The sequence below is a fragment of the Cnephaeus nilssonii genome (genome assembly GCF_951640355.1).
Source record: "Cnephaeus nilssonii genome assembly, chromosome: 2".
Taxonomy (NCBI): Eukaryota; Metazoa; Chordata; class Mammalia; order Chiroptera; family Vespertilionidae; genus Cnephaeus; species Cnephaeus nilssonii.
The window spans coordinates 20,503,466-20,518,312 of NC_137073.1; the positions used below are offsets into that span (position 1 = coordinate 20,503,466).

A 14,847-nucleotide genomic window follows, 5' to 3' on the forward strand; every position below is an offset into this window, starting at 1 on the left:
AGGGGGATAAAATACTTGGGTTTTCTGAATCAGAAAGGTTAGAGTGAAGTTTTCCCAAATGGCACTCTTGCAGTTAATTGTATCAAGCCTCGAATACAAGTCTTCACAAAGCCCTAGTGAATTCCCAGAAATTACTTGTTTCATGGGTACCAACAATCTCAATCTAGATTCCTCTAGATCTGCAGAGGCTGCACTTGCTCTAAAACTTCATGGTCCTCTCAGGAAAGACAGTAAGACACTAACATCCAAGTACAGTAGCTGCGCACAACTAGGAAATGATATGATACTTGTCTACAACTCTGTTAACAGGATTTATGCCCTCTACCTCACAAACATTTTTCCAAACTGTGTATTAGCTACTTAACTTTTATATAGAAAATGTGCCTTACTAAGGCCTCTCTGCACAGTTACGGCATTGATCATTGAAATTGAGGTGTTAAAAGGAGATTCAGGGAAAAGGGGTTCTAAAGTCCAGAGTTTTGGGGAATCATTAACAAAAAGAGTCTTTTGGAGAAAGATGTTCATATACTGAATGACTCAGAGACCTATACTACAGAAACTTGTTTAACCTAGCACTCCTCAAACTTCCTAGATTCACAACACACTTATATCCTACAGAAGAGTGTTTTGAAATACACATGATGGCTGGGAAAATGCTGCCCTTAAGTAAGGCTTCTACGCCTAGAACAAGAACCACCTCCCTCCCGCTCCCTTTGCCATCAAATAGAAATGATCTTTTTTTCATTCTCTTAACTCTTGGGTCTTTCAAAAAGCACCTAAAATCCAAACCAGGAAGAAAGTGCTATTGGAGACCACTCTACTTTCTCCTATAATATGCTTTTTCCATGTGGTAATTCACAGCAGGAGGAGCATTTCCATTTTTAGGTTCTATGGTTCAGCATCATTACTTAGTACTAATAATTTAGTAAAATTGCCTTGAGAAAAAAGGGATTTTACATACATTATGATCTCATAGAAGTGGTTCACAAATGAGGCCATTCCAGCTCTAAAGAGACAACTGGCAGTTATCTAGACATTTGGTTGTCACAACTAGGGGGATGAGGGTGGTATGACACTAGTGTCCTTTAATGCACAGAACAGCCGCCTACAACAAAGAATGACCCACCCAAAAAGGCAACAGAGTTGAGGCTGAGACACATGCCCTTTTATCTACACCTGTGCCTTCTCCCAAGCCCTCTGCCCATAAAAACACCAGTGGAAATATCAGATTGAAATTGCTCTGTGGAAACTAGACTGAGAGTGCTGTGACTGGGTTGGACCAGCTATTGCTCCACAAGTGGTTAGAATTGGTCCTACACTCACACCTGGCACATCAGACCTGGCTGTGCCTTCCCACTACACTCTCTGAATTACTTTTGGCATCTCCGGTGTCTAAAATAAAACCAAGAGCCCAGCAACCAGAGACCACACCCACACCGTTGCCCTTGGTCTAGAGTGGAAAGCGCACTCCACAGGTAACAAAGCAGCGGGGTTTAGACCACTCTTCTTTACCTTCCTCAGATATTGCCTCAGCCAGCTGCCAGGGGGTAAACCGCACTGTCAGAGAAATCTCAACTACGGCTGCAGTTTCTCATGGAGGCTGAACTTTTGGCAGGAGGTCTGAACAGCAGTCCTTCTGGTGGTGCAGCCCGTGGCTGATGAAGTTTCTTTCAACTGCCCCGTTACACCCCTGGGAAGGACACAACCCTCATGAGGATTGATGGACATGCTTTTGACAGAACATGGTTTCATATTACACTGCAAGATTCCAGGGGCTGCATAAAGTGATGACTGGCTGCTACCTGCTCACGATTTTTGACCTTGCCAATGTACAGGTCACATAATCTAATAAATTATAAAAAAGAAACTGCCTCAAAAGAAAACGATTCCCTAGGCATAAAATGTCCATGCATGTACATATGCATATGTTTTTTGCATAGAACATATAGACTTAAAGTTAGTGTGGGAGAATGAAGTCCAAAGCTTGGTCTGATTTCACACCTAATAGGAGTGGGATACAGACACTGATAGACACACTGCACCAAGAATGCAATGGAAAGCCAAGTTCCAATGTCTGGAAGTATCTTGCTGCCAACAAGGAGGAAAGGAGAGTAACATGTAGTTAATCTGAATACTAACAGTGGCCGGAAAATTGCAGGCCTGTGTACCCATTATAAAATTATAAACTTCTGCATTTAAACCTTCTCACCTAGGTTGGGGAGAATCAACTTACCTTGAAATTTGTAGGTAATCTTGAACTCAACACCAATTCAACACCCTATTTTTCTTCAGGCACAACCTCCTAAAAACTAGCTACTTTTAAGAAACTCAGAAGAACTTGAGGATGAAATAGGCATCACATATACTTGTGTTTCTGACAGAGTTTCTGTCTGGTGCAAGTAAGCAAACCACACGTACTTACCATCCTCCATGTCTTCCTCTGTGTTGTTGTGCCCATCACTCATGGCTACATTCCCGTTGATAACAGGGTTTTGAGTAATTCTTGGTGGGTCATCTGTATCTCCAGCTTTAAAGAAAACCAAGAAATTCCATGGTTTTTACCTTCTTGGCTTAAATTAAATACAAATATACTGGTACTTTTGATGATTTCTAGGCACTAATAAGTTCCAACTGTGTCAAAATAAATGCACTCTAACCCAGAAGGCATTTACTAGTATGTTTACTAAATATGAACTTGGGTTGATTTCCAAAATGCTAAATGTATTTTAACATGCACCATACCACATAGTAATCTGCTCATCTGCAATGATATTTACTTTGAAGTAGGTTTCCTACCCATTAAAACCAATCGATCCTAGAGAAAATGTTGAGGATTTTAAAAACCATTCCTTTTACCGTTGCTTAACTTGCTCAAACTCTGAAACATGTGTGCTTTTTTTTTTGGGGGGGGGGGTGGAGCGGGGGCACAGGGAATTGGGAAGGAGGCTCCTGGGAGAATTGGCATGTATAGAGTCCAGAAAGGACCGAGAAACTAATAAAATGATTTTGTATTCTGAATGCTTGCTGAAAATATGTCTTGGAAAACATTTACATAGAATCAGAAGTATGGATTCAAAACTTTTAAGCAATGGCTTGGAAAAATATAAGGTATCAATTCTAACTGTAACATTCTGATTACTATTTTTACCAATTAATTTAAAAACCATCTTCTTACACTGGCATAGGTCCATGATATAAAAGAAGAGGGGAGTGGAAAAAATGATGGAAAGCCAGGACTTAAATAGTATCTACTGGCCAAAAGGGCCATATTTCACATTTTTAGAACCTTGCCATCTTCCACATATCAGAATAGCTCATTGAAACTAATGCTGGTCCCCAGGTTGCCTGTGCACTGAGCTTTCCCTGGGGCATCAGGCACTTCTATAGAAATTAAACAGTCTCAGCTACAAACAAGATATTTGGTTTTAAAAATATGTACACAGGTGTGTCCTCAGCCTCCAATATTTTAAGAGTCTTTCCAGCATTTAGACCAGCACAGTTCGGTTCAGCACCATGGATAGCACCATCCCTTTCCCTCTTTAGACACTCCAAAACCCCAAACTATCAGGTTACATCTCTCAACCATATAAACTGTACTTTTACCCTTCTTAAGCATCACACACACCTTAGAAATCATTGGAAGCCAAGAAACCGGCATTACCGGTTTTGACAGACCAGTTCCAATCTTAACACTCTTAAATACACTTAAATTAACAAGTTAAAAACTATTGTTAAAAATAAACCTTTTTCTAAAGTGGTCCCTTGACCACTATACCCCGACAGAAAAAAATGGTGGAGGGAAAATATGGCAAAGAGAAATTTCTTTTACCGTTGCTTAACTAGCTCAAACTCTGAAACATGTGCTTAAGCAGCAATAAAAAATCAGGTACTGTGGCCAAAATGTCTTTCACCCACATTTATCCTCCAAAATTAACTACATGAAAACACCACAGAAATATTATATGAGGAAAAAGTAAAAAGTCCTGAGGAGGCTTATGAAATTAATAACACACAATCCACAAACAGAATATTGCACAGCTGGGTACCTATATGGAAAATTCAAGTCAAGTTAAAAAAAAATTAAGAACCAAGCAATAAATGCAGCAACTATTAAGAGGTTCTATAGGAGCTGTAGAGTATTTTTCACCATATACACACACTCCCATCATGTGAATGTACTCTAAATTTTAAAGTAGTTTGTTTGACACATGCCCTAATACTTTTAATTTAGTTCCTTGGTTTAAACCTGTCTGACTGCAACTAAAGTATGGTTTATAATGAGCAAATGCAAATATGACAAATAATTCTCTGTGCACAAAACAAAGCATTGCTCCTAAAATCAGGGTGTTATGTAAAGGTAAGCAATCTAAACTATGGCCAAGTGATAACTTGCCTGACCCATGATTCTGAGATCCAAGTGAATTCAGATTATTGTTGAAAGAAAGTATTTTTAAAGATTTGTTTTGGTGGCTTGAGATAGAGCACTTTTTCACCAGAAGTTACGGTACTAATAAAAGATTGATTCAAGAGATCTTATGGATCACCATCCACAACACCTTAGTGTGGGGTGAGAAAAAAATGAATAAATTGGGCCAGTTTTTCGGCAGCAGAATTAACTGCAATATGGTGAATGAAGATAGCTAATATTTTATGAAACGAACGCTCCTGTTCTATTGTTAATGAAGATAGGATTTCTGAGTTGACCCCAGAAGGCACGGCAGGTAGAATAAACAGTTGAACGGGGTTCTCCTGGGCAATACTCCATCTTTTACACACCAAGGTACACATTTCAGCTAGGCTGACCAATTTGCTCTTTTCCACCCTTCATAAGCATAAAGATGGGGGTCAGTGGATGTGAAATGGCACAAAGTCCTAATTGGTCCACCATATACATGAGAATCCAGGACAACAGGCCCCATGAAGCTCCCAACCAACTGCCATGGGACCTTTGTAGAAAGTTGGCAACTCAAGTCTAGCTCTTAAGGGACTGAATATCCAGTTTTTAAAAGCACCTCATAAACGAGTTAGTTCAGCAAGAGGATTAAAAATTTAATTAAGACACAGTAAATCCCTGGACCAGAATTAAATGAAAGTACCCAATAACCACAAAAAGTCTTTACTAGGCTTCCAGAAATATCCTAAATGATAAACTGCCGTCCTTATCATCAAAAGGGTGCAAGACTGGTGTATACATATATTTATTGCTATAGTGATCCTGCTCCTGAATTTTATGTACCGCACAGCTGGAATTTTCCCAGATGTGTCGACTCTCATTTAGCCCATATGAATGACACTAATTTTTTGATACACAACAATCTCAAATAATAAGACTGGAGACATGTTTGGCAAACACTAATGACAATATGGAATGCCTCAAATAAACAGATTTTAAAAAAAGTCCCTGATAGGCCAGATGTCTGCAGGGTGAAAAAAAGCCAATTATAAATGCAAAATATACACTGACACTCAGAAAAACAACAGAAATCATTTCTATTACTCATGGGTAAGCCTTTTGACAACAAACCTTGTGACAAGTATCAAAGGCATAATTTTAATATATATGTAAAAAGACACAAAATACTTTTTTTAAAGAGTGAGTTTAGAAACACGCAAAAGACTACCTTAGCTAGTTACAAATCCTCTATATCCTCCTCTTTTACTGAGGATGCCTATGCTTATGTCAGCTTTCCTTCCTGATGATTTTCATTTGTGATGTCATAACAGACCTACTAACCCAGAGAACATGGCCAATTGCTATGGAAATGATGCAGCACTAATTTGGCACCTGAATCTCCTAAATGAGCTAATAGATGAAAAATAAAATTCCAATGTGTTGGCTTTGACATTTTCTGTCACTTCATAAAGCTTTCTCAAACCTCTCCCAAAAACGCTGGGTTTGGGGAAACCAAACTCCACAATAAAACTTCCCAGCCTTTCAACTAAGATAGTTTCAAGATCACAAAGACCCTGGTACACAAAGATCCAGGCATTCCTCAGATTCAGTCTCCACTCAGTCCCCCAGAATCCTACTTGAATTTCCAACCTAGTGACACAACCCAGTGAGCAAAACCAGGACTTGGTTAAAATAGCAGATTACAAATTACCAAGTTAGTCCCTGAAGTGGTCAAGCAAGCCTTTAACTACACATCTTAATCCCAACTCTACCAGATCACCTTGAATTCCAAGTCAACCCGCTCCCCTACCCCATTCTGTTTGGTCTTCCCCTCCTCACATCTCTCCCAGCATTGAACCCATTTTAAAGAATATTACATAAAACAGGTTATCAAGATAAATTAGAACACTGGTATCTTTCTGCATACTCATTTCTTAATTGTCAATCCCAAATATATTTCAGAAGGACAGCTCAGAAATATCAGTATTGGTTCTAGAAACCTATCAAGCAGCATCAAGACTCCAATTTGAACTCCTGGCTCACCTTGTCCAAGCCTGTGGTTTTCAGCCATGTCTGCATGGCTCTGCAGCAGAATCTGCTGGGTTGGGGGAGGGGAGGGTTCTCTCATCCACATCAGAGTGACTGCATAGAATCTCTAGGAGCTCTATGCCTCAACATTCTTTTTTTTTTTTTTTTAATTCTCCACAAAATAAGGACCAGAAACAGATTCAAGCAACTTCAACAATTTAAATAATCACCTTCAAAAGGCATAGTATCTGGCTCTATAGGGTTGTTTTTATGACACAATACTACCATGTTAGGTTCTCTATATGTATAGTTAACAAGAACCATTCCTATGTAAAATGTGTGTATGGTTGTGTGCATATATTCTTACTGTGAACCTGAACATTTAGAAGTCTGTAAAACACTAAAGCACAACCACAAAAGAAAATGGTGTACAGTTATTAAACTTCATGTAGCTTAATTGTAACATGTAATTTATCAACCGTTCTATTTTCTATGGCAAAGAGTTTGACACTAGAAAAACTGAAGCAATACTTGATTTATTTTTTTAAATATTTAGGATATTTAACAAATGATTGTCCAATATGGTAACAGTAAAAAGGGGGGGGGGGCATAATAGCCCAGAAACAGAATGAGGATGTTAACAGGGTTAATTGGGGGGGGGGGGGGGTGCAATCTGGTTGGGAGCATTTGAGATCTTGCTCCCCTGTATACGTTGTTAGCTTGATTCAAATAAACTCTTACAAAAATTTAAAAATAAATTTGGTTACTAGTTTCTTAGTTGTTGATTTAAGTTGCTAACTACTGGAAACCGGGTGAGGAGTACATGGGGACACAGCAAACCTTTTAAAAAGACAACACAGCAAAGCAAGGAATATTAACATTAAATTTATATATGGAAAATTTTAGCATGAAGCATCCTCATAAGCCTATCTGAAATTCTCACACAATTAAAGGAGAAAAGAAAGTGGAGACTTGACTTGGGTGGTGAATTCACAATGCACTATGCAGATGGTATTAAATAATGGCATATTGGAAACCTGTTTGATTTTATTAACCAATGTCACCCCAATAAATCTATACTAATAATAGAGGAATATGCAAATTGTCCAGGATGCCATCACAGTAACGACCGAACAGCAGGCTGCCTGGGGCAACCAGGCCAGCAGGGGGGTTAGTGAGGGACGACCAAACGACTGAACAGCAGGGCTGCGTGGAGTGATCAGGCCGGCAGGGGGTGGCAGTTAGGGGCGACCAGGCCGGCAGGCAGAGGCAGTTAGGGGCGACCAGGCCGGCAGGCAGAGGCAGTTAGGGGTGATCAGGCTGGCAGGGGGAGGCAGTTAGGGAACATGAGGCAGGCAGGCAGGTGAGCAGTTAGGAGCCAGTGGTCCCAGATTGTGAGAGGGATTTCCGACTGCCGGTTTAGGCCCGATCCCAAGATCGGGCCTAAACCGGCAGTCGGACATCCCCAGAGGGGTCCCAGATTGGAGAGGGGGCAGGCTGGACCGAGTGGGGTCCCCTTTGCCCCCGCACGAATTTCGTGCAATGGGCCTCTAGTTAAATAATAAATGAATGGATGAAGAAAAAGGGCAGCCTGGGAGCTGAGGCAGGAAAAACTTCCATACACATGCCTGGGTAGGCATACAGAGCAAAGATCTTCAGGAAGGTTGCTGGGAGGAGAGCTGGGGAGGAGAGCTCATGTCTGTTGTCCTGGGGCAGTGCGAGCAGCACCTCAAGTTTGCTTGAAGTAGTTCATGAACCAGTAGCTCCCATTTACTGGCCCCCTACTGGGTCTCAGGTAGTGATCACAGCCCCTGGGTGAGGCAAAGTGGGATGAGAGAGATCTTGTTACCAGAATGGGTCACAGCCAGGCATTCTGAGGGCACTGCCACAGGAGGAATCCAGGTCTATAAAGCCATGGCTGCCCTTGCTCTTTCTCTACCTTTCCTCCCTAATATACTATGTGCCCATGTGGCCCTTTCCTCAAGGAGGCATGCTCACTCCTTAAGATACAAGTTTGATGGAGCAGCCAAATGAATCCAGAGGCCCTAGTCAGGAAGAAAATATAGATGAAAGAAAGTCCTAAGCATAGAGACACGATGCTGTGAGATTCTTAACTCTATGAATATACACTTTTTACAATGCCCACTCTCAATATAACCTGCACAACTTCTATATTCCTCAATTTCATGTTTCTATGAAATTCATTGTGATATCATGGGTTCACAATTACTATAGAAATAACAGAGATCCCTTTCCCTTTACCCAATTTTCCCCAAAAGTACGATTTTGCAAAGTATCATCACAACCAAGATACTGACGTTGACACAAAATACTAATCCAATTCCTATTCACTTGTACTCATTTTATGACATGTGTCTGTTTATGTGTTCACCACAGTCATGATACTGAACAATCCCAACACAAGGACCCTCAAAGTGCACTTTCATAGCCATACCCACGTCCCTTATGTGTGCCCCCCCCCCCCCATAAACCCTGGCAATGACTAATCTCCACATCTGTAATTTGCCATTTCGATGATGTTACAGAAATGGACATAGGTATGTAACCTTTTGGAAGGCCTTTCAACATTTAGTGTGACTCCCCTGAAACATACATTGCCAAGTAGGGTTCCATGGCAAGGATACACCATTATCTGACCACTCACACCTGCTAACATCTGGGTTGTTTCCAGTTTTGGGGATAGTATGAATAAAGATGCTATAAATATTTTTGTACAGGTCCCACTTTAGTATTTATTTTTACTTTCGGATTTTCAAGAATGAAATGCTCACTGCTCACAATGGCAAGGCAAGGGCTGGAGAGATGCATCCCGGGAAACAATGACCTTCTCCCCTGCGAGCCAAATGGGAAGGAATCCGCTGTTTGATATGTCACCTTCCAGGCTTTCTCAATGTTCACATACAGACATATGTGCATGAACTTTTGTCTGGAAAAGAAAACGGTACACTAATCATAATACATGGATCAATTACAGCTATCCTGAGTCAACATACGTGCACATATGCATAAATATGCACATGGATACATGGATTTAATTTTGAACAGCACCATAGCATTATGTCATGATTTACTCAAGCATTCCCTTACAGATGATTGTTTCTAGTTTGAGGGCTTTCCCTCCCCCACCCCACTTGCATAATGTACAGCAAATAACTCTGAACTATGATTTTCACCCTGCTGCAAGTTTTGTAGCCAGTTCTTTCTCAAACAGATCTGGTCCCTAAGTAGCTCTTCACATCAAAGAACCAGAACTCTACAAAATGGCTCCAAACAACTAAATCACAAGACCCACCTTCAGCACAAAGTTCACATACTGTGTTCAGGAGAACTCCTCCAGCTCTCAGGCACAGCTCCGTTACTAGTTTTTGGAGGAATCCAAATACAATCAATTTCTTGATGGTCTGGCCCAGAACAATCTTCAATGTATGGAACCTAGCTCCAAGCTCACAAAGAGTGAAAAGCAGCTGACAAACCAAGAGACACAGAAGGTGTACTGAGCAGAACAAGATGCAGGGCGCTGCAGCGCTGCAACCAACCACTTCTAAAGGGAGGGTGTCCAGAAGCCAGGGCAGCACTGACCTGTCAGGGGGACACAGCAACACAAAGGAAGGTGGGCAGTCATGAGGGACACCCAGGCTGGGAGCTGCCACACTCCCTAAGAAACCAGAGCCTCCTGAGAGCTGGGAAACAACTTCCTGCCACTTGGAGAGAACATATGGTTCTGTGAGAAAACTCAGTGAAGTCAACTCCACTTCCCTCTGTGCAAGCCGTCTAAGGCAGCGGTTGCCAACTGGTGGTCCGTGAGGTCCAAAAGGCTGGCGACTGCTGGTTTAAGGAAACCTTTGGAGCAGCGGTCGCCAACCAGCGGTCCGTGGATCGCTGGTGGTCTGTGAGGTCCGAAAGGTTGGCGACCGCTGGTCTAAGACAACATTAGGCCTCTGATGAGACCATGGAATACAGCCAGTCCTTGGACAGAACCTGAGGTAACCAGGGACTGAAGTTCTTATGAGAATACAAACATGAGGACTCTCGGATCTGAATTACTCCACTCTCACCTCAAGTCAGTATTTTCTCCCTTCCTTGAGTCAGTGGCTCCCAAAGTTTACCACCCTCATGGCCACTGGGTGGGGAGAAGCAGGTGCCAACAAGGCAACATGGCCCCTGCTTGTCCAGTCACAGACAAAAACAACACTGCCCCCTGGCTCCAAGGAAACAAACACTTTCCGGCCCTCACTCCCTCTGTGCCTGACTAGGAAAGCGAAGCCTCCCAGAAGTAGTCCATTTCTGAATGTGGTCCTAAGTGGAAAACTTCAACTATGCTTCAAAAAGATCACTTCTAATCGATGACGATGCCATTATCAAGGACTTCAAAGCATCCCTAGACGGTGGGCATGCCCTATTTGCCTGCAATCACAGTAACAACGAAGAAGACATTCTAATTATTTCTAACACATCTTTTCCAGATAGGAAGAACCTGGGAGGTGAAGGCAAGCATTTCTGTCCGGGACTGGGCAGAGCCCACACTCTTCTCTCAGAAATTAGTCAACCTACCACTTATCAATCGTCTTGTGTGTGCCAAGAGCTGGGAGGGGCTCTGGGGCTCAGGACGGAACAGGCAGATAAGCTATGGGAGGAGACAAGAGGGGACAACTGCAATGCAGGGGAAAACAGTATTAACAGACCCACGGGGCTTGGACATGTATCATCAGCCACAAAGAAAAGGGCACAGGTCGAAACCACGAATGTAAACGAGCCAGTTTGGCAGAGAACCTAGAGAAACACATTCTAGATAGAGTGGCAATGCAGAAGATGGGAGATGAGGTTCAGATATAAGGAGAGCAGGGCCAAGGCTGTGAAGGGCCATGAAGGCCATGATAAGGACTCTACATTTCATTTCCAAATGTTCCCTCTGGGATATGCTCCCACGGGGGAGAGGTAGTAAAGGGGTGATAAGATGGTAACAAAAGGAGACTTGACTTTGGGTGGTGAAAATAATATACAGATGATGTAGTATAGAATTATGCACCTGAAAGCTACATAATTAATAACCAATGTCACACCAATAAATTCAATAAAATTTTAATTTAAAAAGGAAAAAGAAAGAAAAGAAAGCCACCATGGCCTTGAAAGCACTACTCAAAGAAGAGCTTTCTGGACCATTGGAGCTAAGATGGTTCCAGTGTTCGGAACTTGGCTGCCAACCCCATACACCCATGTGGTCAAGCCTGCCAGATAGATGCCTCCCTTGCTGTGTTGCAGAGGATGTGGGTGCCCCTCGGGGCTAGCCTGCCAGGTTAGCAGGGCAGCCTCCAGAAGCTCTCAGAATTCCTTTGGTCATATTATTAAAAAGAAAATTATAGCTTAATACCACAACTCTAAGGTGTTCTGGTTTGTTTTTTTAAAAAAATATATTTTATTGATTTTTCACAGAGAGGAAGGGAGAGGGATAGAGAGTTAGAAACATCGATGAGAGAGAAACATCGATCAGCTGCCTCCTGCACACCCCTCACTGGGGATGTGCCCACAACCAAGGTACATGCCCTTGACCGGAATCGAACCTGGGACCTTTCAGTCGGAAGGCCGACGCTTTATCCACTGAGCCAAACCAGTTTCGGCAAGGTGTTCTGGTTTTAATTATTTTATGACTTTTACATGATTTGGCTATATGCACCTCCCATTTAAATGGCTGGCTAGCCTGGCCAGCATGGCTCAGTGGTTGAGCATCGACCTATGAACCAGGAGATCACGGTTCAATTCCCGGTCAGGGCACATGCCCACATTATGGGCTGGATCCCCAGTGGGGGGCATAGAGGAGGCAGCCAATCAATGTTTCTTTCTCATCACTGATGTTTCTATCTCCCTTTCCCTTTCCCTTCCTCTCTGAAATCAGTAAAATATATGTTTTTAAAAATGGCTGGGAGTCCTGTCCTACAAAGCCAGGACTTCTTTGGTCCTCTGCCATTGGTGGGCCACCACAGGGCCTGATGTTGATGTCTGCCCAGCTACTAAGCAGTAGAGCCTGAAGGTTCAAAGTAGACCCACTCTATTGAAATCTGACAGTTGGCTCTATACTCTGAAGTAATCCCAATTTAAATTAGTTACATGAAAATAAGCCACAAAGAAGGCCACATATAAATTTGTGTTCCTTAAATAAAACTGTTTGGGGCTTTCTGTTTGACTTGACTATGTAAAAACCATCTGCTCCCTGGAGGATCATCCTAACTGCCAATCATGTCTGTCCCACAAACCCTGACTGATGACTGAATGCTGGCTGGGCACTGAGACATATGTCAATCCTGCACAACTGCAGAACCTATATGTCCATTGCTTGTTTACACATCTGATCTTGTTCCACAGAAAAAGAGACCCAGCATTATCTGCTAAGTTGTGTAGCACAGGTCACTTGTGGAAAAGAAAGTCCCAGCATACCTAGCAGAGACACAGGTTCATGGAAGCTACATGATGAAGGTAGAAAATGTTTGCAATACACAAGAACCAAAAGGACTAACACTCAGAATGTAGAATTTCTATAAATTAGAAAGAAACAACCCAACTACAACAAAGGAGAAATTAATAAGAAACAAAAGACTAACAAATATGCTCGACTTCCCTAATTAATGCAATACCACTTTTCATCTACCATACTAACAATGGAAAATATTGGAAATGCCCACTGATACTGAGGGTCTCGCAAAATGCGTGGCATCAAATGGCTAGCTGGGGCGCATATTGACAGTCAAATCATTCTCCCCAAAGGCAGTATTTAATAAAATCAGAAATCAAATCTTTTCAAACAAAATGAATTCATTCCAAAGAAAACTAGAATATATACCCAAAGATGCACACAAGCAAATTTCTTACATTGAAATACCATTTTTTACAGAGAAAAGTTAACAACCTAAGTGCCCATTAACATCAAGGGCCACATATTATATACTATAGCTCCATTTATATGAAGTGCCTTAGAGACAGAATGCCTCAGTTAAGGGGGAGTGGGTAGGTAAGGAATGGGGAGATTGGAGAGGTGATGGATAGGGGATACAGGGGCTTCTTTTGGTGAAATAAAAATCTTCCAAAATTGACTGGAGTTATGGTTGCACAACTCTGAAACTATACTAAAAGCCACTGAACTGTACACTGCGGATAAGTGAATTGCAAGGTATGTTAATTATCCTATACTAGAGACCCGAAATTTGTGCAGGGGGGGTGAGGGGGGGTTGTTCCTCAGCCCAGCCTGCACCCTCTCCAATCTGGGACCCCTCGAGGGATGTCCGACTGCCCTCTCACAATCCAGGACTGCTGACTCCCAACTGTTCACCTGCCTGCCTTCCTGATTGCCCCTAACCACTTCTGCCTGCCAGCCTGATCACCCTCTAAACCAGTGATGGGCAACCTTTTGAGCTTGGTGTGTCAAACTTCGCCAAAAAACGGAGCATAACTCGGGTAGTGTGTCACTTTGAGGAAAAAACTAACTCCAAGACTCTAGTCGCAAATGTTTCATCCTCGGCATGCGGCCGCATTTCATCAGAAATGGCTACGCGTGTCAGTGCTGACATGTGTGTCATAGGTTCGCCATCACTGCTCTAAACACTCCCCTGCCAGCCTGATTGATGCCTAACTGCTCCCCTGCCAGCCTAATCGCCCCTAACTGCCCTCCCCTGCAGGCCTGATCACCCCTAACTGCCCTCCCCTGCAGGCCTGATTACCCCTAACTGCCCTCCCCTGCAGGCCTGGTCCCCCCCCAACTTCTCTCCCCTGCAGGCCTGGTCCCGCCCCAACTGCTCTCCCCTGCAGGCCTGGGTCCCCCCCCGCAACTGCCCTTCCCTGCAGGCCCGGTCGCCCCCAACGTCCCTCCTCTGCCAGCCTGGTCACCCCTAACTGTCCTCCCCTGCAGGCTTGATCGCCCCCAACTGCCCTCCCTTGCAGGCCTGGTCCCTCCCAACTGCCCTCCCCTGCTGGCCTGATCGCCCACAACTCCCCTCCCCTGCTGGCCATCTTGTGGCGGCCATCTTGTGTCCACATGGGGGCAGGATCTTTGACCACATAGGGGCAGCCATCTTGTGTGTTGGAGTGATGGTGAATTTGCATATTACTCTTTTATTAGATAGGATAGAGGCCTGGTGCACGGGTGGGGGCCGGCTGGTTTGCCCTGAAGGGTGTCCTGGATCAGGGTGGGGGTTCCCTTGGGGCGTGGGGCGGCCTGGATGAGGGGCCTGTGGTGGTTTGCAGGCTGGCCACGCCCCACAGCAATCCAAGCAGAGGCCCTGGGATCTGGGATTTATTTATCTTCTATAACTGAAACTTTGTAGCCTTGAGCGGAGGCCAGAGCAGGCCAGGAAGTTTGGCTTCCTCCATCGCCGGGGAAACCCAAGCCTCCTGCTCACTCCGTGGCCAGAGCCATTTTT

The 14,847-nt window shown here is 43.4% G+C and overlaps 1 protein-coding gene across 3 annotated transcripts in view; it reads right to left on the reverse strand.

Moving 5' to 3' along the window:
* Positions 1-14,847, reverse strand: part of USP7 (ubiquitin specific peptidase 7) — a 70,227-nt gene that overhangs the window by 31,562 nt on the left and 23,818 nt on the right. The window contains exons 2-3 of one of the 3 annotated variants that reach the window (XM_079796265.1): positions 9,221-9,368; positions 2,423-2,527 (exon numbers count right to left, since the gene is read on the reverse strand). In XM_079796265.1, the coding sequence (XP_079652391.1) occupies positions 2,423-2,465 (43 nt within the window). In that variant the 5' untranslated portion in view covers positions 2,466-2,527; positions 9,221-9,368. Of the gene's footprint in view, positions 1-1,512; positions 1,691-2,422; positions 2,528-9,220; positions 9,369-14,847 lie in introns of those variants that run through there. The other 2 variants (XM_079796266.1, XM_079796264.1) reach the window with 2 other exon arrangements.